Raw genomic sequence first — 22,500 nt, forward strand, 5'->3', positions numbered from 1 at the left:
TGTCTTAGCCTGTTGTGATATTTCTGTCTGTGTGTTTCGAATGACATCCACAGTTCTCAGTTGGGGTCAGGTCACGAGGATCCATTTTCACACTCTCACAACCGCCATCTGCTCACCTACCACAGGTAGCCTACTTCACAGTTCATTCAAGGGTTCAAGATTCATTCAAGGTTGTGGCTGACTGTTGTCTGAACACATGACTGATTCTTTGATGCTGGATATTATCTGAACATCTGACTGCTTCAGTGATGATGGCTGTTGCCTGAATTACATGACGTGACTCTTTGATGTTTGCCTTGATGTCGTCAGAGTATCGGCATAAAAGCCCAGAAGCAGGCAGGCCATCTTCAGATGAGACAGCACAGGCCCACAGTTCTGCGCAGAGGACACCAGCCGCTGCCTCAAGGTGTGCACTCTTCACTTCTATCTCTGCCTCAAGGTGTGCACTCTTCACTTCTATCTCTGCCTCAAGGTGTGCACTCTTCAGTTCTATTTCTGCCTCAAGGTGTGCACTCTTCACTTCTATCTCTGCCTCAAGGTGTGCACTCTTCACTTCTATCTCTGCCTCAAGGTGTGCACTCTTCAGTTCTATTTCTGCCTCAAGGTGTGCACTCTTCACTTCTATCTCTGCCTCAAGGTGTGCACTCTTCACTTCTATCTCTGCCACAAGGTGTGCACTCTTCAGTTCTATTTCTGCCTCAAGGTGTGCACTCTTCAATACTATCTCTGACATCCTATACGGCTACTGTTAACATCATCCTGTGACACCCGGTGTAGAATCATGTTCAAATCTAAGCAAGCGAATTTGCAAGGTTGCCTGAGAACTGAACAACTTCACTACACACTTCACTTACAAAAAAGTTAGGACGGTATGTTAAATGAAAATTAAAAACAGTGAATTGTGAATGATCTTTGATCTGAATTACTTTGAAAACAATACAACAGTATATTGTTTGATGTTTTACATCATGATTTTTGTTGTTTCACTAACTAACTTTTTTTTAAAGTTGAGAATGTAAAGCTTTGTAATGTTGCATTTATTTTAAAACAGATGAACTGAGAACAAAGGAAGGGCTTTCTATGAGAGACAACACTTAACAAAATATATGATGCAACACATCCATTGATCATATTCACTCATATCGTAGTTCACATATCCTATTGCTAGTTTTATAGTGTTCTGCTATCTCAACTGATGCTAAGATAAAAGATGCTAAGATCATGAGATCAATACCCATGAGATCAATACCCATACCAATACTGAAAAACAGATGTACTGTATGTCTGCACTACACTGTATACTGCCTAGTGTAGGCTACTTGTATAAAAGTATCTGCTAAATGAATGAATGTAGCTGTAAAATGTATTTTTTTCATGCAAATCCATCATCCTTTGTCCTCCTTTAGATTTGTCTGCTCTGTCCACTGAGTGCCCAGATGCTGTTAGTAAAGCCGAATCAAACCAGAGCTCTCCTCGCTGGCCTGACTCCTCCTGTCAGAAGAGAAGCCCTCCTTCCGGCCTAAAGGCAGCAGGCAGTTCACAGGGCAGCCCAAAGGCAGCAGGCAGTTCACAGGGCAGCCCAAAGGCAGCAGGCAGTACACAGGGCAGCCCTGAGCGGGGCTTCAGCAGGTGAACGGAATGCTAACATACATTTGCACACATCTACACTCAGTTGTCAGTTTATTAGGAACACTGAGCTGAAAGTAGTGCAGTCTAATACACTACTCCTAAACTGTGTGTTCATTATGGAGGCTGCAGTTTGTAGTGCTGTTGAATTGTATTGTGTTGTGCTGACACGTGTCTCTATTTTGACTACCCAATTCCAATCAGTGGGGCTGAGCCAAACAACAGAAACACATTTGTGTTTAATTCAACACAGTTTAACAGCACCACACACTACATCCCCTAAAATTATCATATAGTTGAATTGCCACCTCTCTTAAACTGTTTCAACATAAACTGAACATTATTTATTGCAGTACTGTTGTATTAGACTGCACTCGTTTTCCGTAGGTGTACCTAATTAACTGGCAACTGAATGTACAGTATGTACACATTCATACCGGTATGCACACAAACAGCACTAGAACATCAATGGGGACAATGCCCTTGTATCTGCAATAGAACAACATGGTGCTCAAAACACAACAGGGCTGTATGCACTGCCCTGGTTTACACTTTGACTGCATTGTTAGTTACTTTGAACAAAAGAGTTTAGCTAAAGACAAATTAAAAAATAATAGTAATGCAACTTGAATCTATATATACAGTATATATATATATATATATATATATATATATATCTGTGATGGTATAACTACCATGAACTGTAATGTACAGTGAATTCCTTGAGACCAATGGAACCTATCAAGGCATATTTGAGATTTGGGTGAAAAAAAACCGATTCAAGTTCTCATAGCTTTAAGATGTCACCAAAGTAAAGTTGTCACTTCAGTCCATTATGGACCTACCTCGCTTGCTCTCTTTCTTTCTCTTTGCAGTGGTTCTGAGGCGGAACCTGAGAGGTCTCTGTTTGTGAAGAGTGTCTGTAGATGGCCAGGCTGCAGCCAGACACTTAAGGAATCCTCATATTTCCTAAGGTATGGCCATCTGCAAAAATGACAATAATCACAGAAATATATACAGTACATTCAGAATTCAAAGCTTGTTTGACTATCTGCAAACGTCAGTAAATCAGATTATAAAAACAAAACTTTTTCAGTGTGTTTAATTGTAAATATGGTATGGATCCCGTCTGTGTTTTGGAGGTAATGTTGTGTTCCGTTCTGAACAGACATCTTTGCTCTGAGCATGGCCTCGGGGACAGGAGCTTGGCTGAGTGGAGAGACCAGAGAGAGCGCGTCCAGCTCATGGAGAAGCAAGTAAGTGAGTGGTAGACCGAAACCTCTGAGTGGGCTCAAGTGCAATAGGTTCTGTCTCTTACGGAAAGAAAAGAGTGGTTGTTATTTCCTAACGGTGGGTTTCGATGGAAGACAAAGAGCAGACAAAGTGAAACAGTGGCCTATATGTCCCCCACAAATGTCCAGAACATCTTGAAAGGATTTTTCTTTTAATCAAAATGGCAGCATTAGGCATTTATCGTTTATGCTTGTCATTTCTGAATAATGACAAAAAATGACCCAGTGTTGTTTAAAGATGCAGTCCACAATTTGGTTTCAGCTTCGCAAAAGGTTGTTGGTATTTTAGCTAAACAGCCAATCGGCTTACAACCCTCGCTTCTGTGTTCCTGAAGCACCGTGTTGATTGGCCAGGACAAACACCTAATTTTTCTTTGAGCGCCAATACTGAACAGACAGTTAGAGGGCCATGCGGAGTAATTAGCTGAATTCGACCAAATTTGAATCACGGACTGCACCTTTAACTTGACTTAAGACAGAGTGAGGGAAAGCTGACTGGCAGCTTAGGAAAGGGTCAGGCCTAGTAAGACTCAGGAGCAGGGGCAGGTGATTCATCCTCTCACATGGAACAGTTTTTGTATCTCTCTCCGCAGGGGGGTAACAAAGGGTGCGGAATGGGCCTGCCTGAGAGATTCAGGGGGAATGTATAATACCGTATGGATTTTTGAGATTTAGAGTATAGAGGTTGAGATTCTTTTCACACAATTTCACACACCCCTTTTGCTACTGTTCATAAGATAAACATAGAGCATTAACATATGCAAATGTGATCATTTTATTTTAGTTATACACAGGAAAATATGTTGAATTCCTTGTGCTATTGTTTGTGGACTTCCCACAGTAGCCAAACCTTTCATTGCCACACGCAAGCAGTCATACCCAACAACAACTTAGCCTAAGTATTATAACACAACAGGATGCACTACAACCATCATACCGATACTTAACAATAGTTAACAACAACAGCAACAACAACAACGGCAACATCTGAGATGCCTTTGTGAGCATTTCACTGCAGGGAAGTGTGTACGCACTCCTACGATTAGTTTACTTGCACAGTTATCTGCTGATCTGTGAAGATGACACTTTCATGCATAGACAGAGACTCTAAATTGTGTTTGGTGTTTGACAGCTGACTTTGGAGAGAAAGAAACTGCAGGAAATGCAGTTCCATCTGCATATATTTGACCACGGAGCAACTGCTGAGGTACTGTGACTCCACTAACGCAGCCACATGTTTACCACAAATCCATTTTCTTTTATTTGTTGTGTAATTCAGACACGTATTGAGTGAAATGTCAGCAGGTACAGTACAACAGCTTGTGAACAGCCACTCATTACTCGCACACAAAGGCGGAATGAGACAAACCAATAAAGAAATGCATAAACAAACATCTGAAAATGGGTGATGAAATGTCAACATTCAATTGTATAACACCTAGGCCCCTAGTTTGGCGCCAAAAACAGCTGAAAGGGACGGCCTATTCCGCCCAGGCAGGCAATAAATCAAAGCTTCCCCCAAGGCGTGGGTTTTGGATACAGGCATGGCAACACATTCTTCATTGACAGGGAACATTTGAATCTGCCAATCACAAACCATCATTGCCCAATTTAGATTTGCTATCTATCTGCCAAAAAATATCACATTTGTTTTATTGGAGTGGCACATTAGGAACGCAAGAGCAATCCTGTGTTAAGGGTTAATGCAATGAATCTATCTCAGATATCCCTTAACATATATCCTGGCATGCTTTGAAAAAAAGAATGAAATAAAGACTAATTTGGTAGTCGTATTTTTTCGAGTGGAATTAAATGCTCAGTAAGCAGTAAAAAAAATTCGCTATGATGTAAATAGACAATAATGACATTTATTGCTATTTCTATTGTAGCCAATTAGACTAAGGCAGAAGAAGAAATGCCGCGCAACAGCGCATTTTCCACAAAAGTTCTCTTTTGGTGACTGCTACGGAATGAAGGAAGAGATTGCTCCCATATTTTATGCATTCCCTATTCATTTAGGCTACTGATCACTGCTGCTCTTTCAATCAGTTTACGGTCTATTTGATATTCCATATCGTTAGTATATCTACACATACAATCACCAGTAGTCTCGTATTAGGCAAATATATATTTTATGTCTTTTTTATATTTTAATGGCAAGTAAAAAATACAATTTCAATCTAATTACCGTTGAATACCATAGGTTGGCTTTAGCCAAACCTTTCACTAATTAACTTAGCGCCACACCTTTACGCTCGCTTTAACACTTGTGCAACAGTGCGCATGCCCTGCCGTTTGCTCTTTTCGCCGCCAAACTAGGGCCCTAGTACCATAAATGAATAAATGACCTTCATTACCCTCTTCACTTCATGGTGTACTGAATGTCTACTGCTGCTGTTACAAATCTCACAAAACCATCCGTTTAGTTATAAGAGGTGGAACATATTCAATACATGACCTGCTCTACCCATTCGTCCTATTTTCTGTGCAGAGCGAGGGGGCAGAGAGGAACCCTGGTGACCCCTCGGGGATGCCCCAGTTCAAGCTCCCAAACGGGGGCGTTCAGGGTGCCATGATGACGCCCACAGATCTGCTGACTCCTGGCTACCTGCACATCCCCACCTCACAGCTCATGCCAGGTGAGGTGCCAGCTAAACTACCGCAGCTTCATTTCAGTTTCAGCATCCAATATGAGCCCTTCAAACATACACGCACTGGGTAAGTTACAGCTCAGCCTCAGCAGCCACATAGCAATGTCAGCTTCCTATGTGAGGCACTACAAAGACCATGCATTTGGTAGAGTAGAAGGGCACTTGGAGAGCGCAGACCTCCGCCAAGGCCAGATGTCTCGCAACATTAACAAAAGTGAAAAATAATGCATGGAGCTGCTCCATGATTCAGATCTGCTAAAGAATGTGATGGGGTCTTCCCTAGCCCACGCTACACCCCTCCACCATGTTTCATGAAAATCGGGCCGGTAGTGTTTGCATTATCCTGCTGACAGACAAACAAACAAACAAACAAACAAACAAACAGACAGACAAACAAATTACACCGAAAAACATAACCTCCTTGGCAGAGGTAACTACAGTAAATGAAACTTAATAATAATGTATTTGTTTATTTGTAATAATAATTTGTTTTAATGAACTTGTGGCCTTCCACCAATATCACTGTTAACTGCTGCAGGTGTCATACCCACCATTGATTGCTACAAGTACAACAACATCAGACCTCCCTACACGTATGCCGACATGATCAGATGGGTGAGTGATGTCATTATTTGTTTGTAATTGTAACAATTTACTGCCATTGTCTGCTTCAAGGACATGTGAAAATAATGTATTTAGTGCTGGTGTCTCAAACCTTAATACTTTATTTGTTTATTTCTACTAATCACCACGATTAACCATTACATAGGAGTTGAACAGGCCTTTTCTTTCATTTTTTGGAGTTATCATATTTATTAAATAAATGGCTACTAGTTATGGTAGATCCAGAAGTTGTTCTGAGTTGTTCCAAGTGCTGTTATGTACTTAAGTTAACTTAACTTAACTCCTGTTTGTTCTCCATGGACCTATTGTAACTGCTCTCTAATGCCTCCCCATGTTGTAAGGCCGTAGTGGAGTCTCCAGAGAAGCAGCTGGCCCTTAATGAGATCTACCAGTGGTTCATGAACATGTTTCATTACTTTAGACATAACACCGCCACATGGAAGGTACAGTGGATGATGTCAATTAAAACGCACACACACACACACACACACACACACACACACACACGCTAACACGCAGTCGCACACACACACACACGCTAACACGCAGTTGCACACACATGCTAATACGCAGTCGCACACACACACACGCTAACATGCAGTCACACACACACAAAAACACACACATCAGCACAGAAAAAAGAAGTAAAATGTAAAAATTAAATACAACTATGATTCAGTTAGTGGTTTTATTCTAACACACTCTGTTTTACTTATAGTATGCTGTTTTATAATCTACTACACATACATATGCACTGCATATTTAAATGCTATACATACATTTTACATAGCTTCCCAATTACACTCTTAAATACACTGCCTATCTATGTGAATTGAAATTTGGGATGTAATCTTAAACATGGTTGCCTATGCATGGTCAATTCATGCAGTGCATTTAAATTTGGAATATGAAGTACTATGTTATCATGCCTCGAACCAGTTAGAATGGAGTTCTTCCTCTTCCTCTTCCTCTTCACTGTCACCACACATTTGCTCTAGAGGCTTCAAAGGCTTTGATTCAGTAAATGCATATTGTTGTTGACACAATCAGTTCTTCTTCAAAAACATCAAACACTGAACATTGAAGTCCTGCAGGAAATCATCATCCATCCAATCATGTTCCCTCTGTGACATGATGATGCAATCTCATAACACAGTACCCAATGGCCATGTTATTGCCCGCAGGGCTGACCAATCAGAGCGCACTGAGCTCATGGGGGGTTGGGCAGGGGGCTTAAAGTCAGGAGCTCTAACAAAGCGTCTCAGACAGAGGGGGAATAGAGATGTTCAGTATGAGAAACATCATGTGTTTTTGGATCACTGGAGCATGTCAATCTCCTCTAGTGGACACCAAAAATAAAATTATGAACATTGAAAATGAGCATAAGAGGTCCCCTTTAAGTAAAGTGTCTCTGTTGCTGCTCTGGAGCAAGGTACCAATAACACCAGGGTAATGGGTTCCATACCACAAGGACACTCACAGGAATGAAATTCTAAAGCTGTACAATACTGTAAGCCACTTTGAATAAAAGTGTCTACTTAATGTAAAAACTAAGTAGTCTTTCTTGGACACCCACAAGGAAAATTTCATTTACATTACCATAGACTTACCATGCTAGCAAAGAGCTTGCATATACATTTCATACTAAAATGACAAAATCCCCTCAACATGAAAGGTTTGTCATGTATAAAACATATTTTTCTGTGTTACTGTATACAAAAGGGATCATAATTATGTGTGTTAACACACTGTTACCGTGTATACTCTATCAAAACAAACATATATTAAAGTAACACTATGCAACAATTTGACACCTTTTGAGGTATGGTTTTATAGGCAACTAGTTTTGGTACCATCCTCAAATTCATTTCGATAGCATATGGTCATGTGAAGGACAGATAAACACCTGTGTCTTGACCCACTAGCCATCCAGGATATGCCCTATGTAGTTCTGTGTTCCGGGCTGGACTACCTTGCAAAAATGGAAGAAAAACTTTCACAGCAGGACATTGCCAGCTATACTGCCAAAAGACACCAGTTAGTGTGTTGGCAAGCTTCTATCAGTGTCAGCTGGGCTGTTGGTGGTGTTTGCAAGGCTTTGCATGCCTTTTAGGTAGTTAGCTTGCTAGTTTTGGAACAGAACTCATTATTGCTGCTTCAATTTATCCATGATGGGATATGATACTGTGTTATATAAATATGATGAGCCTCAGTGTGATGTCCCTCTCTGTGTGTGTCTTCACCTGCAGAATGCAGTGCGGCACAACCTGAGCCTGCACAAGTGCTTTGTGCGTGTCGAGGGTGTGAAGGGCTCCGTATGGACTGTGGATGACGCAGAGTTCATGAGGAGGAAGGGCCAAAAGATTCACAGGTGAGATGACCACACGTCACACGTGGCAGGTGGCAGGAACAGATAGGACCCTGGACTGTTGTTTTGTTCTGAGCTAGGGCTCCTGTGCAGTGTGCTAGGAACATTATTCAGTGGTTAAACCACAGCACGCGTATAAAAAGCAAATAGCTGCATACTTTACATATATATATACTCTATACTGTACATTTTAATACCAAAGTTTGGGCTACGCCTTCTTGAGGGTCTCTCTTTTTCCCCAAACCACTGCACGCATAAGCTGAGTTGAGTTAAGTAGAGTGGCAGGTGTTTCCATGCCATCTAAGGTAGTTATAACTTCTATGGTAGTTATTACTCCTATGCCAACAAACACTGCCAATAATTAATCATTAATCACAGCTGACAGAATATTACTATGTGACTCTTTATACGTCTGCAGATAAATGAGAAACTTCTACGTAACATCAAAGTTTAGTTCTCCCATGCACCCATCCCACAGACTTAAACTTGTTGTTGTTTTTTTGTTTATATACTTCAAAGGTTTCACAAAGAAGCCATTATTATTATTATTATAGTTATTGAAATATCTTGTTTTTAACATGTTAAAAACCAATCTTCCCTTACTATTGTTTAGGAACCAGGATGTCAACTGGATGCCACCCTACTCTTTCTTTTACGCTCAGCGATGAGGTCATGTGGGTCACAGACAAACACACGCACACAACCCTTCAGCTGTGTCATGTTCTCCAACAGGCAATGGTTGGTTGGGGCGTTCTGCCACTCTGTGGTCACATTTATATGCCTCACTTCAAAACACAGATACCTCAGTTTATGTTATGTATATTTACATTGTGCGTTGCTGAAACTATATTCCCATGCAGTGTAGTAGACCTCCTTCACTACTTAATCTGTGCTTGTGTTATATCCTGGGTGTACACTGACTACCAGTGCCAACCGTGCAGTTAAATGGCTACACCAAAAAGATGAGGTTTAATATTATCCAGAAACGTGTCTTAGTCTTGGACATGGTGCTTCAGCAAAATCATAATTGGGGATAAAAAAAAAAAAAACACGTAAGACTTTTTTCCCCCTTTACACTGTGTGTTTTCTAGTCTGTTATTGACTTCTCCACACTGAATAGTAACACAATATTGTGTGCTTATATTTTATGCATAATAAAGTTGAAATTATTCTTTCATAAAGACTAAAAATGTGTGACTTGCTATTATCTACAATGTTTCACATTACATAATGAAAGATGGTAGTCCTGTATCCTCCATATCAAGGATAAGAGTGTGACCTACAGTGACCTTAAAACGATTACTTGAATGCGTTTGGTGAGTCTTGCACATCTCAAATTTATATTACATTAGGTATGAAGGTATGAATTAGAAATCATTAATGCGTAGTTTGAACGCAACGTGGTAGTCAGAAGCCTTGTACGTAACCACTACCCCTCCATGTGATTGGATAGGAGATTTCCGCGCGGTGGGATGCAGCCAATGAGCAAATGTTTTTCTGGTTCGTAAAAGCAGCCTCGAGCCTCAGTAATGGCGAGCGGAAGGACAAATTATAAACAATTCCAAGGGAGTGGATAACAACAATCCTACGTCGTCACGGATGTAGTGGAGGTACTAGTGTAACTGTGTTTACAATTTTATATAGATTACAAGAGCCTCTGTGTAAACCCAATTTAAATGCCATGCAGCTTGCAAAGTGCTGTACAATTAGGCTACTCTGCTAGGCCGCTAAAATTCAGCTATCGGGTACGCAAAAGAGACAGATAACTGAGCGTGGGACAATGTTGACTACTATCAACTTAGCTAGCAATTTCAGTATCATTTCTTGAAAACGTACGATACCCAAGTAACGCAGCTACATACCAGAATAATACGAATAGTGAATCTATTGCTTGAAACGATAAGATGAGCAAGCAAGTAGACAGCAGCAAGCGTAAGCTGTCTGAACCCAAGAAACATAGCTCCAACGAAGAACAAGCTTGTAGCTCGCCGAGCACTACTAAGCTGCGCAAAGTGGATGACTGCTCTGGGGATAAAGTTAACGTTTCAGAGAAAACTGAACCTACATCCCTAAAGGCGGAAGCACAAGATGATGGTCGGGAAAGCGAGCTAAGAAAAGACGACTCTCCTCGTGGGTCAGGGACGAGGGGGCAGGTCGAAACCCCTGCAGCTGGCACTCAGGACTCGATCAGGAAAGACGGCGTTGATTCCAGTGGAGTGGAACGAACGGGAAGCAACAGTGACAAGTGTGAACCAGATGGAGAGACAGCTGAAGCAGCATCGGATGACGGCGATAAGGAGTGTCGGCCCTCAACGTCGGTGAAGCGGTCAGATTCAGCGGCTATCGCCGCAGCAGAGGCACTAGCCAGTCTAACCAGGGGAAGTAAGGTTAAAAGTGGTGAGGAGATGCCATGCTCGTCTAAGCAAGCCACCAGTTCAAAGGACATACACAAGCCGGGCCAACAAACGGAGGCGGTTCCCGCAGACAGCTCCTCTTCGCTTCTCACTCGGGACGACGAAGAGGACGCAGAAGATGGCGATGAAGACGACTCCTTACCTGGGTCGTCGTCATCCTCACCGAGTTCTTCGCTTGCGTCGGACAACGACGAAGACAGCGAATGCGCCATAGTGTCCGTGAAAATGGCCCCGGAGATTCGGCAGTCCATCGCACATCTTGCCCAGGTGCAAACGCAGCTAAACTCGCTGGAGAAAAAAGGCGCGCGACTCTACCAGCGCCTAGAACTTAAACTGGAACGGCAGCGCCGCCCGCACCTGGACCAGCGCAGCGCCATCACTCAAACCATACCTGGCTTCTGGGTTACTGCCGTATCCTTTGAAACTTTATTTGATTCCTTAGTTGAAGTCCTTCACTAGTTCCATGACGTAAAAATATTCTTCTGTTTATTTTGACCTCATTCATTACTTCCAGCTGGATGTCAACAAGTCTGTAATTGTGTATTGTGCGGTAACTTTATGTGTACAAAAGTATTTCTCCTTGACTCAGCTTGACTGTAGCTTCTGAATCATCCTTACCTGTCTCCGCATATAGACGAAAATGATGAAGATGCACTCAGTTACATGACCAATCTGGAAGTAGGTATATACCAGCAAATCCACCTTTGATTGGATCACTGTCAAGCTATCGTGCAGAGATAATTTCAGTGGTTGCTATGTTTTTTTTGTGCTTATTTTCTTAGATTGAGTCCTTCAAAAACAATAAACTTGGCTACAGGATTCGCTTCCACTTCCGACGCAACCCTTACTTTCAGAACACCGTCATCATGAAGGAACTCCACCTTGGAATGGGAGGTGAGTTTAACCCGTCTTTATTTAATGTCTTCTGTAGTGCAGACTGGTCTATGTATATTGTGTGCAATAAGTGAAGGAACTGCCTGGATTTAGCCTGTACTTAGTATTTGTTAACATAGTGTACCATAGGGTCATACCCACTCTTGTATCTGTTACCACCCCACTCCTTGTGAACATGTTCTCCCTATGTGTATGTGATTTGTGTATGTTGTGTCTGTGAGTTTTATAATTTGTATAAGCTACTGGATGTCGGGATTAATAAAGTATCTATCTATCTATCTATCTATCTATCTAAATATGTAACTTGTAAACAATCACAGCTCTCTAGACTACTATGTAATTAAGTCATGAAAGCAAACTACTTCCTGTGCCTTCTGAGATTCCAACCCATTCACCCTAAGATGTGGTCTCCTCCATCAGGTTCACCAGTGTCCATGTCCAACCCCATCCTGTGGCACCGTGGCCAGAACCTGACGGGCCCTGCGGAGCTCAGGCGGTCCACTCGGGGCGGGTACCAGAGCTTCTTCAGCTGGTTCAGTGACCACACCTGCCCTGGCCGGGACGACATCGCTCAGGTAGGACATCACCACACCTGTCCAAGTAGAGACTGTTGGTCGAGGCGGTCAGGGCTGCCTGTCCCTGGAAGTGAACAGATATATAGATATAGATAGATATATGGTAGGATTGTACAGCACCAGTATGGGTACATAGATTGTTCCAGTATCTTAACTGCACGCCATGGCATATCTGTGGTACAAGCTCCCGTAGACCAACATGGCGAGAGAGTGTTGCTGTGAGGGGACTCCATACAACCTGAACTGGAGTGTCACAAAATGCAGCAGATCCAGCACACGTTAAGGCCTAATCAGTTACAGATGCTCTCCAGTCTCAACTCTTCTCTGGAAAGCACTTTTAAAACTGTGCCCATCTTTTGTCTGTCTTGAGCCATAGGGCTCAGGTAGGCCTGAACTGCATCCTACCGCAGCCTAGCAACCTCAGAGTTCAGGTTGGCAGACACCGTGCCGTCCCCGGAACATAAGCCCCTCCTTCCTGTGGCAGGAAAGTTACATCACTCTACCAGCATAGACCACGAGCTGTGTAGCTCCTGTTTGGCCCACTGCACCTCCCTCTAGTCCTTTATCTATCTATCTATCCAGCTAGCTCATTGTGCGTTGGGGAGATAAGGTGAATAGAAACGATTAATAGTTTAAGGCCATCAGGACTAGGGTGACAGTTTTGTTAGATGGTATTGTAGGGCTCTTGAGAGTGTGTTGTGAAAATAAATTAATCCTACACATAAACTGAAAACCATTTTTATTGTTAATTCCTACACCATAACCTGTATATCACTTACTGTTAATGGGCTATTTATCATTTTGTTTGCGGTCTTCCTCTTCATTTTTCTTTCTGTCTCTTGTGTGTTCCTTTTCTGGCTAGATCTTGAAGGATGACCTGTACAGAAACCCTCTCCGCTACTACCTAACCCCGCTCTGGGAGCCCAGAGAAAACGGCAGGTGCGGAAAAAATTATACACCCCCCCCCCCCCCCCCCAAAAAGGGCGTGGAAAAATTACACATTTACCCCCAAAAGGGTGTGTTTACACCAAAGTCAGAGGGGCCAGATAAGCTGAGATGTTCCTCGGTCTGCCACTGTCTCCGTAAGAACTGGGGAAATGATTTGGTAACGGGCAGATGGAACATGTGCCAGTCCATGAGGTGGAGGTATGACTCAGAGAGGTGTGACGGTGATGACACTAGGAGATAAGAATCACATCAGGGTGGCTTCTTGGTAACTTGAAGTCACTGAGACTTCCTGTATAGCTGGCACATTCATTGGAAGCAAGCTTTGGGCAATTTAGTTTTTTTTACTCATCAAGAAAGCACACAATCATTTCAGTGTCATTTTCCCTATTATGTAGATTTTTGTGCCCCTGGTGTGGAAATATAAATGTTGTCATTTAACAACTAGAGTGTCAAGATCATATCCTTTCCAGGACTGAAAAATGTGTAAAAAAAAAAAAAAAACCTTGAGATGGACAAGACTGCTGTTAAAGCTTTATGTTTTAACACGACTATCATCATATCCATGGACCCATATCCCTGTCCTTACTTTTCCCCCAGTGCCCCAAAGCCGCCGACCAACAACAACAACAACAACGGCGGGGATGATTGTGTTGTGATCTCAGACTCCGACGAGGAACCAAATGAGAGCAGCCAGGAATCTCGCAGAGAGGAGAGGCAGACTGAGGGAGAGGACGACGAAGATGAAGACGAAGAGGAGGGCGACCGAGTTGCAGGTAGGTAGCATCATAACACTCCAGAAGTGTGCACAAAATGATCATGTTCTTTCAGAGGCAAAATTGTGTTCTCTGGTGAAAGCTTTTGTGTTGTGCTGGTGACAGACTACTTAGTAAAAGCACCGTGGTGAAATAACGCCTACATATCTGTTGGCTGACTCCGACGTTGAAGGTGTGTTTGTTTGTTTGTTGTGGTGTCTTTTTGCTCTACAGGGTCGGAAGACAGCAATGCTGAGGTCGGTGAGTCTGCCGACGACGACGATGAGGAGGAGGAGGAGAAGGAGGAAGAGGAAGTGGACGTAGAGGAAGTGGACGAGTCACGTGACTCTGGGGCTGATGAGGTCAGAGACCGAGAGGAGGAAGAGGAGGAAGACATTGATGTTGATGAGGAAGGGGTAGGGGAAGGGGAAGGGGAAGGGGAGGGAGAGGAGAACTAAAGCATGGCAGGGATTTAATTTCAGTCAGGGTTCCTTTTCACCATCATCAGGTGACCTAGATTAGCACAAGATGAAAGGCATAAGATACAATGCTTGTTGTGATGACTATGCTATACAAAAAGGTACATAAAAATACTTCACCATAACAGTTGTCTATGAAATGAATCCCATTCAAGAAAACAAAAAACCTGTGTCAAAGTCTCACCACACTAAGAGAGATTTTTGCTGCGTCACCACATTTCACACAAGACTGTTGTAAAGCTCTGGTTACAAATGGCTTGAAATCAGGAGAGGCATTTGGCCCTAATACTTCATCACCAGTTAGAGGAAATGCTCAGAAATGCTGGAGCGAAGTACTCCTCCCCATTTTGAGTAAGCATGGTTGAGAAGGCCTCAGAAGTTTAGTTTATTTCCTACTCTGACCAGAAAGGCTATATGAACTACCTATCTAGAAATGAAGTAATACTGAATTGGTCCCCAGCTTTGGAAAGCAATATTGTTCCTAACGTTATGTTAATTTTTCCCAGTCCAATCCTAATGTTTCGCCAGTGGGGACAGTAAGGGCTTTGTAAAAGTGCTTGGACCTACAATATGGTTGTGTTTTTAAAAAAGTAAGGTGATTTTAATTGGCTCTGTGTAGTATCTGTGTACCACATGTAGGATCACACGTACCATTTGCAGTGTCCTCACAATGTCTCGAGCTGAACACAACTACATAGATATGTATAGACAACGACAGGAAGTGGTGAGAGGGAGAAGTTTGTTTAGTTTTGTTTTCAATTTTGAACTCACTTCCTGTTAGCAGTGGATCATCAATTCAGCATTCTGTAGCGGACAATGTTATTGACCTAAAGGCAAACGTAATGGGCATTCGTCTCAGAAAATAGGGTTGGTTGTCCTGGTGACAAGTGGATTTCAAGACTGATGACATAAATCTAATGCAACACAACCTATCATTATCACTGTTGGTCGTCTCTGCTGGTCGCTTGCCTCATTATGTACTAATCAAGGCTGGTATTAAGTCAGCTTTTGCTTATGAGAATATGTTTGTGGTTTAATTTTGATAATCATGCTACTTCGCACTCAATGAAATGTTCAACCAGCCACAAATAACGGCAACTTATGGAGGCAAGTCCTGATCTTGGTAATTACGTCTAATGTGATGCCAATGGTAGGTTGTGCAGTTTCATGTTTACTGCTATATAGAGTCAAGCCTGTTGAATCTCACTGGTATTGTAAAACATTTGTAAGTAATACTAGAATATAATCGAAGAAGCTCTTAAGTAATACCAGCATCAGATCCAGTAGCTTCTTTATATTAAAAAGTGTAGTTAATTTTGTATGCATAAATACCCAGCCCGCCTCTTGTGTATATTGTCATAAGATGTGGGACAGTGTCCTAAACAAGTTGTCCGTGCTCATGAAACCCTGGATTTCCTTTGGTCAGTTACCATCCCATATGAAGTTTCAGCCGGAGAGAATAGTGTAACCTTTAAGCTTGTTAAAGTAGCTATGTTTGACAGCTAGCTTTGAATTGTTCCTGTAGTGGAGAGAATGTTGTTAAAAATGTTCCGATGCACTTAGTTCCGAACCAAATCTGGAATTCTCAGGGATGTTCTAAAGTCCTTTCTTCACAGTGATCTCATTTAGTTTTTTTTTTTCTGTCTTGTCTTTTTCTTCCTTTTTTTTATCTGCTGTGTTTTTCAACTCTGTCTCCCTCTTTTTTTATATACACATATATACACGTGCACACACAGAGAGACTCTGACATCCCCTACGCAAAAGCACACACCTAACTATATACAGTGTAAAGTACAGGTGTTAACAGGTGCATGAAGAAATACTTTATATTTGTCATTCACCAGGTGAGGGCAGTGTCACTCAGTTAATGTAATCCAATGAACTCAACACCTTCCACAATACGACCATGCCACTCATGTGTCAATCATCATCAACCATTCGCTGTACATGCACTGCTAATATGTTTCCATCGGTCAAGACAGTCGTCATGTGTAGCACTGTCTGATCACAACAGTTATGACCTGTCGAACAAGTGGCTGTTAGATCATGAAGGCCCTATTCAGGGGTGTGTAGGTTATGATGTCAGACCTGTTTGGCTATCGGCCCTGAAGCCTGTGCTTCTGTCTCTATGCATTTTTTTAGCATCTTCTGTGTCTCTTCAAACTACATTTGGTATTTTTTCCCCCCTCTAATATATGTAATTAAGCACAGTTTTATTTGGTGACTTGTAGTGACTTTTGTTTTGTTTTGTAACAATGTGTTCCAGTTGGTTTGGTTTTTTGGCTTTTCTAAGTTTTGTTTTTGATACTTTTGAACCCTTCTGTGAGGTTAAGGTCATGGCTCTGTGTGGTTAAGGCTGTGGCCCCATGGTTCTGTGAGGTTAAGGCCTTGACCCCTTGGTTCTGTGTGGTTAAGGCCTTGACCCTTGACCCCTTGGTTGTGTGTGGTTAAGGCCTTGGCCCCTTGGTTCTGTGTGGTTAAGGCCTTGACTCCTTGGTTCCGTGTGGTTAAGGCCTTGACCCCTTGGTTCTGTGTGGTTAAGGCCTTGACCCTTGACCCCTTGGTTCTGTGTGGTTAAGGCCTTGACCCTTGACCTCTTGGTTGTGTGTGGTTAAGGCCTTGGCCCCTTGGCTCCATGGCTTTCCTCTTGATGTTGTGTCTTTCTTTCCTCATCGTTAGTTGGTCAGAGTAAAATCACTCCTCTCGCTTGACCTTTTGTTTCAGAGAAATATTTCTTATGAAAGCAGCAATTATAATTATATACCAATGTACTGAAGTTGTAATGATACTAAATGTCATTTGAATATCCAAGGATGAAAATCTGGCTTGTAAATATGTGAAACATTTTCACAAGGAGATATGATTTGTTAATGTTTGAATTTCACTAGTTACCGGAAAATCTTTAATTGGATTAGTAACAGAAAGCTCTATTTTCTGTCCTGTATTTTATAGGAAGTTGCTGTTTTTGGAAAATGTGTTTTGTTTTTTTAAATAAAGTTAATGTCCTGCTTTTGAAACCAGTTCATATTTAGAACCATTGACTTTTATGATTTCATGTTACGATCACACAACTTGCTTCAGTCCATACAAGATGCATAATCCACTGGACAAGATAATTATTGTGTCTATATTTGGTCTTGTTGCATTCTGCTCAACATATACTCAAAATACATTCAAAGAGCATAATTAAAGAAAACAGTTATGTGTCTCATACTAAAGTATATGCTTAAGTCTAAAAATCTTCAAAAAGAGTCTAAGTAAAGACTTTAACATGCGGTTCAAGTTCATGTTGCTCATGCAGGTTATAGACAGTATCTCCAGCAGGGGGTGCCATAGTTAAAGAAACGCGCTCAGCTCATAGTCGAAGACATCGCAGTCTCTAGAACATTATGTCCAGAATCTTTACAGGTCTTATTATGAAAGTAACCTCAAATATAATCTATAGCCTCTAAATATAATCAAATATGGAACAAAAAATAATATGGATTTAAAAGTAAAAAAAATGACAAAGCATGTCAAATGTAAAATCTTGTTAGGCTATACATCATCCAGACGGGTCTCCTATGGCTCTCTGTGTTGTCAGTGATAAACTGTTTTTTGTGTCCCCCCCCCCCCCCCCCCCCAGTGTGTACAATAGAGGTAGAGCCTGAGGGGTCCCTCAGTGATGTACTGTTTAGGCTGTGGACATGTTTGAAGTTCTCCTATCTGCCCGCCAGCTGCCCCAGGGCTGGGTGAGGGAGTGGTGGGTGCGGGCAGGAGAAGCCTGTGCACACAAAGACAGGCCCTAATGCCTGACTGCTGTTGCATGACGCCAGTTTTTTTTATAACCGAAACTATGATTATCGCACTGCTTTAGTTATCAGTACTCTGAGTTCCAAGTGAATTTGGTGTAATAACTCACAGGCTGTAACCTCTGGTATATTTCTGTGGATTAGTATAAGGCCATATTCCTGATTTTCAACTTGTGTTTACCCTTTTTCTCCAGCACTTGTTTACCATTAGGATTTTTGGTATAGTTATGTAAGTCATACAGTGGGTGAAAATCCTGACATTGTTGCATACACATCATCTTGTTCATACCCATTTCTCTGAAGAGATACACGCCGAGATGTCATCACCCTATTAAAGGGACTCTTTATTAGGTCCTGAAAGTAGCAACAAACACATGTCTTCACCGTAAAAATGAAATGCTGCCTACAGACACGTGTTGCCCGTACTTCACCCTTATAGGCCACATGTCGTCCACACTCCCCTCTTTGTTTTCCAAATTGTTATTTAGTATTATTATGAATCTGCATCATGACTCCTTAGTGCTGGCATGATGCTAGTGCAATCCATGTGTATGTTCACCTGTTTGATCTCAGCCTCTGGCGGAGCGTAGCGTAGCCTCCACGCCAGCTTCACAAACAGCCCGGGGCCAGGCATATTTGGACAGGCCTTGACAGAGGAGCGGTACACTTAAAACCCTTGATTCCGCGCTTAATGCACGGCTATAAATATTCCACCGGCAAAGACCTGTCCTGCTTTTAAATATGGCACAGCAAGGCATGCAGCGGTGAACAGGGACGCCGCGCTATTAATACGGGCGCTGGAAACGCCGCATACTTCACAGTGACTGCGCAATAGACATCATGTGGTGTGAGCTGTGACGAACGTCTAACGTCCATGCAGAGTAACTCCGGGCTAATCCTGAAACAACGGTGAAATGTAGTGCTAGGTTTGTGTCACACAATGGTCACTGTCGGTTCTGATATGAAATACAAGCCATTTTTTTTTGTTAAACCTATAGGTGTTAACACAGTACATAAACAGAATTGTATGATAGAAAATGAAGTATAGTATAGCCTAGGCAGTGTAGGTAATATTTCCAACCACAGTGAGGATCTTAAATGCTCCACAGCCCATCATTTTGGCCATAAATGCCGATCAGCTGCATTAACAAGATCAGAAAGACACAACAAAGGCTCAATTTCCTTACTCCTATTACCCGACCCCTTGTTTTCTCAGCTTAAATGGCCGGAGCATTCATGCTTGGGTGTGAATGACTGGTTATAAATCTCAGAAGCTTTTACTGCAATAAATTAGTCATGAAGCAGTTTTTCCACGTTATTGATCCTCATGACAAACTAGAAAATGAAATATTATTTCCGACAGAGTAACTACTTAACTGATCTCTCCTCAGTCGCAGGATGTAGGCCTGCAGTGTTGTGATGTTACCCTTACAGTCCTACACTCAGTGTTTACCACAATCATCACCTCCTTAAATGTCTAAGACACAGAACTACAACAGTTCAGAGCAGACCAACAACAATCTCTCTGAGTAGGCTATTGTGTTGGAATAAAAGCGTCTGCCAAGTGACGTAGTGTGAGTGGAGGTACGGCTGCATCAACCAACTAACTATGTCCATGTGCGGTTTTTTGTTTGTTTGTTTCCAGAAATTGTCAACCATAGAAAGCGATGCGTTATCATACTTGGACACAACTGAAATGCTATCAGTAGAGTAGCTGTGGCTTTGCAGCCACCCTAAAGATAGCATTTTCCACAAGCCACCACTCCTTGGCCCAGCTCAAAGGCCCAGGCATTCCCCTACAGTTGTTCAGAAGACCCAGTCAACAAACAGTCTCAACAAGTAGAACTACAGCCACCAGCTAACTGCCTCTATATACATTTTCACTACAAATACATTCGTTATAAGTATCAGCTTCAATACATGTGATTCATTATCATACTTAGACAGTAACAGTAATGCTAGTTAGCAGTCTAGTGTGAACAGTAGCAGTAGCTTAGCAGCCATGTAAAGAAGGGTGTGATCCTCCTAAAGAGTGCTGAGTGAGTGACAGGGGTTCAGGCAGCAGAGAACGCCTTAGGCCAGGGCAGAGGCATCCTATATCCATACATGCAGAGGAGAGATAGGGACACGACCCATACAGTGGAATGTAAGCAGGAGAAGGGAATCTTCAGGGCTCAGCTGGGTTGCCGTGGTGATCCGATGCCTTAATGCTTCTGTGCCACTGGAGGCCCCTGTGTTGCGTAATAGGTGTAAACTACACTGTACCTGTGTGTGTGTGTGTGTGTGTGCGTTTCTGTGTGTGTGTGTGTCTGTGTGCGTGTCTGTGTGTGTGAGCATGTATCTGGCAGGCTCATGTATATGTGTGTGTGTGTGTGTGTGAGAGTGAGTGTGTGTGTGTGTGTGTGAGAGAGTGTGTGTGAGTGTGTGTGTGTGTGTGTGTTTGCTTGAACACGTGCTGTATATGAATACATGTGTGTTTTGTGTACACACCATAAGAGTGTGGGTGGGACTCTGGTTGTCATCAGAAAGCCCATGGATGTTTTGAGAAAAACAGACATTCTGGTGTCTTCTGCCTGGATAGGAATGCACTCCTCTGGTGGAAAATGCAAATCCAAGACCCTGTACTCATCACCAGCATACACTCACTCTCTCCACACGTCAAACTAGGCGATGATTACACACAGGGCTTCATGTAAGTGCATTCGTGCGCACGCGCGTGTGTGTGTGTGTGTGTGTGTGTGTGTGTTTCATTGCGTCATACAAGCACCACAGCGATTCTACTCAATTATGTGTTTGCTAATGTGACAGAGATTATTTCACACAGAAGATGAGGTGCTGACTACATTTGATGATAACATGAGATAATTAACGACATGACACACACACACACACACACGTCTGTGGTTCATCTAATGAAATTCCATACATAAGCTGGGGCAGGTTACCTGGCGTTGTGTTGCTGTCAGGTAATTTTATATGGCTTAACCTCGGGCGGAGGGGCACCCCTTCAGGCCACCCTGGCGGGCGGTTTGACAGCCCAACATATGGTGTGGCATACCCGCCACAATAACGCCCATGAGCTCATCACCTGAGCATGCAACTTTGTGGTACTCTCTCTCTCTCTCTCTCTCTGTTTTTTTTTTCTCTCCCATACTGTCTCTGTTTCTCTCTAACCCCCCCTTCCCTCCTTCTCCATAACCGTACCACTCCCCCCCCCTACACGCTACAGTACCTTATAGCCACATCGTTGATTTCTTTTGTGAGACATTCATGGAGAACTATTACATACTGTACATATTCATTAATCAACACTCACACATGATGGATGATGTGGCAACAGTTGTTGCTGCAACTAGTGATAAATGACATGGAGCATTTCTGACAGTGAATGAAGAGCCTATGATATTAAAGTTCCTTGTAAGCTCTTAAATATCTTCTGCGTGTTCCGTTGAAATTTTAGCACGTACTTTCATGCATTGGAATATACGCTCGGCTTTTGAGAAACAGAACAAGAGGCGGCTCTGTAACACAAGCGCAGAGAAAGAAGACCAAAACAAGAGAAAAGATGTCATGAGAGAGAGGAAAAGAGCGAGAGTAGGAGAGAGAGAAAGACACAAAGACAGATGAGTGGTGGAGAGAGAGAGAGAGAGGGTGAGAGAAAGTGTAAGAGAGAGAGAGAGAGAAGGAGGGACAGTCTGTGCATGGGTGTGGATGGGTAGAGCTAGTGAAGGAGAGAGTAGAGAGAGCGGGAGAAAGAGAGAGAGAGACAAAGACCGAGTGAGTGATGGAGAGAGAGAGTGAGTGGGTGAGAGAGAAGGAGAGAGTGCACGAGTGTAGATGGATAGAGCAAGTGTGAGAGAGAGCAAAGAGAAAGGGAGATAGGGAGAGGGAAAAAGAAAGAGATAGATGAGGCCGGGTAATTAGTCGGGCCCCAGTGGTCTTGACAGCTCTGGCAAGCAGATGGATGGTTGCTATCAGAGGGATCACACCCCACCAAAGATGGGCGGGGGCTCTGCTCCACCCCCCGCGGGCCTCCAGGTTTTCCTCCCCCACCACCGACCTGCCTGGCACGAGAGAGGGACTCTC

At 42.7% G+C, this 22,500-nt stretch overlaps 2 protein-coding genes across 2 annotated transcripts in view; both read left to right on the forward strand.

Annotated features, from left to right (window-relative positions):
• foxp3a (forkhead box P3a) overlaps nucleotides 1-9,738 on the forward strand; it is a 16,180-nt gene extending 6,442 nt beyond the window's left edge. Inside the window, exons 3-13 of the mRNA XM_031566984.2 lie at nucleotides 54-125; nucleotides 310-406; nucleotides 1,407-1,629; nucleotides 2,502-2,600; nucleotides 2,795-2,882; nucleotides 4,051-4,125; nucleotides 5,410-5,557; nucleotides 6,108-6,184; nucleotides 6,535-6,636; nucleotides 8,443-8,564; nucleotides 9,175-9,738. Coding sequence (XP_031422844.1) covers nucleotides 54-125; nucleotides 310-406; nucleotides 1,407-1,629; nucleotides 2,502-2,600; nucleotides 2,795-2,882; nucleotides 4,051-4,125; nucleotides 5,410-5,557; nucleotides 6,108-6,184; nucleotides 6,535-6,636; nucleotides 8,443-8,564; nucleotides 9,175-9,229 — 1,158 coding nt within the window. The 3' untranslated portion in view covers nucleotides 9,230-9,738. The remainder of the gene's footprint in view (nucleotides 1-53; nucleotides 126-309; nucleotides 407-1,406; nucleotides 1,630-2,501; nucleotides 2,601-2,794; nucleotides 2,883-4,050; nucleotides 4,126-5,409; nucleotides 5,558-6,107; nucleotides 6,185-6,534; nucleotides 6,637-8,442; nucleotides 8,565-9,174) is intronic.
• A 173-nt stretch (nucleotides 9,739-9,911) lies between these two features.
• Nucleotides 9,912-17,643, forward strand: tspy (testis specific protein Y-linked). Its single transcript, XM_031566983.2, has 7 exons — nucleotides 9,912-11,386; nucleotides 11,576-11,653; nucleotides 11,758-11,869; nucleotides 12,290-12,444; nucleotides 13,307-13,383; nucleotides 13,990-14,165; nucleotides 14,379-17,643. The coding sequence occupies exons 1-7, from the start codon at nucleotides 10,466-10,468 to the stop codon at nucleotides 14,600-14,602; spliced, it is 1,743 nt and encodes a 580-aa protein (XP_031422843.1). The 5' UTR covers nucleotides 9,912-10,465; the 3' UTR covers nucleotides 14,603-17,643.
• Nucleotides 17,644-22,500: the final 4,857 nt, after the last annotated feature.

The sequence above is a fragment of the Clupea harengus genome, chromosome 4 (assembly GCF_900700415.2).
Source record: "Clupea harengus chromosome 4, Ch_v2.0.2, whole genome shotgun sequence".
NCBI classification, from domain to species: domain Eukaryota; kingdom Metazoa; phylum Chordata; class Actinopteri; order Clupeiformes; family Clupeidae; genus Clupea; species Clupea harengus.

What these genes read in the sequence shown, in the direction of transcription:
- tspy (XM_031566983.2), top strand. Translation starts at nt 10,466, where the DNA reads ATGAGCAAGCAAGTAGACAGCAGCAAGCGTAAGCTGTCTGAACCCAAG. An exon ending in GAGCCCAGAGAAAACGGCAG is followed by an intron (nt 13,384 to 13,989) that starts GTGCGGAAAAAA and finishes CTTTTCCCCCAG; the next exon opens with TGCCCCAAAGCCGCCGACCA. An exon ending in GGAGGGCGACCGAGTTGCAG is followed by an intron (nt 14,166 to 14,378) that starts GTAGGTAGCATC and finishes TTTGCTCTACAG; the next exon opens with GGTCGGAAGACAGCAATGCT.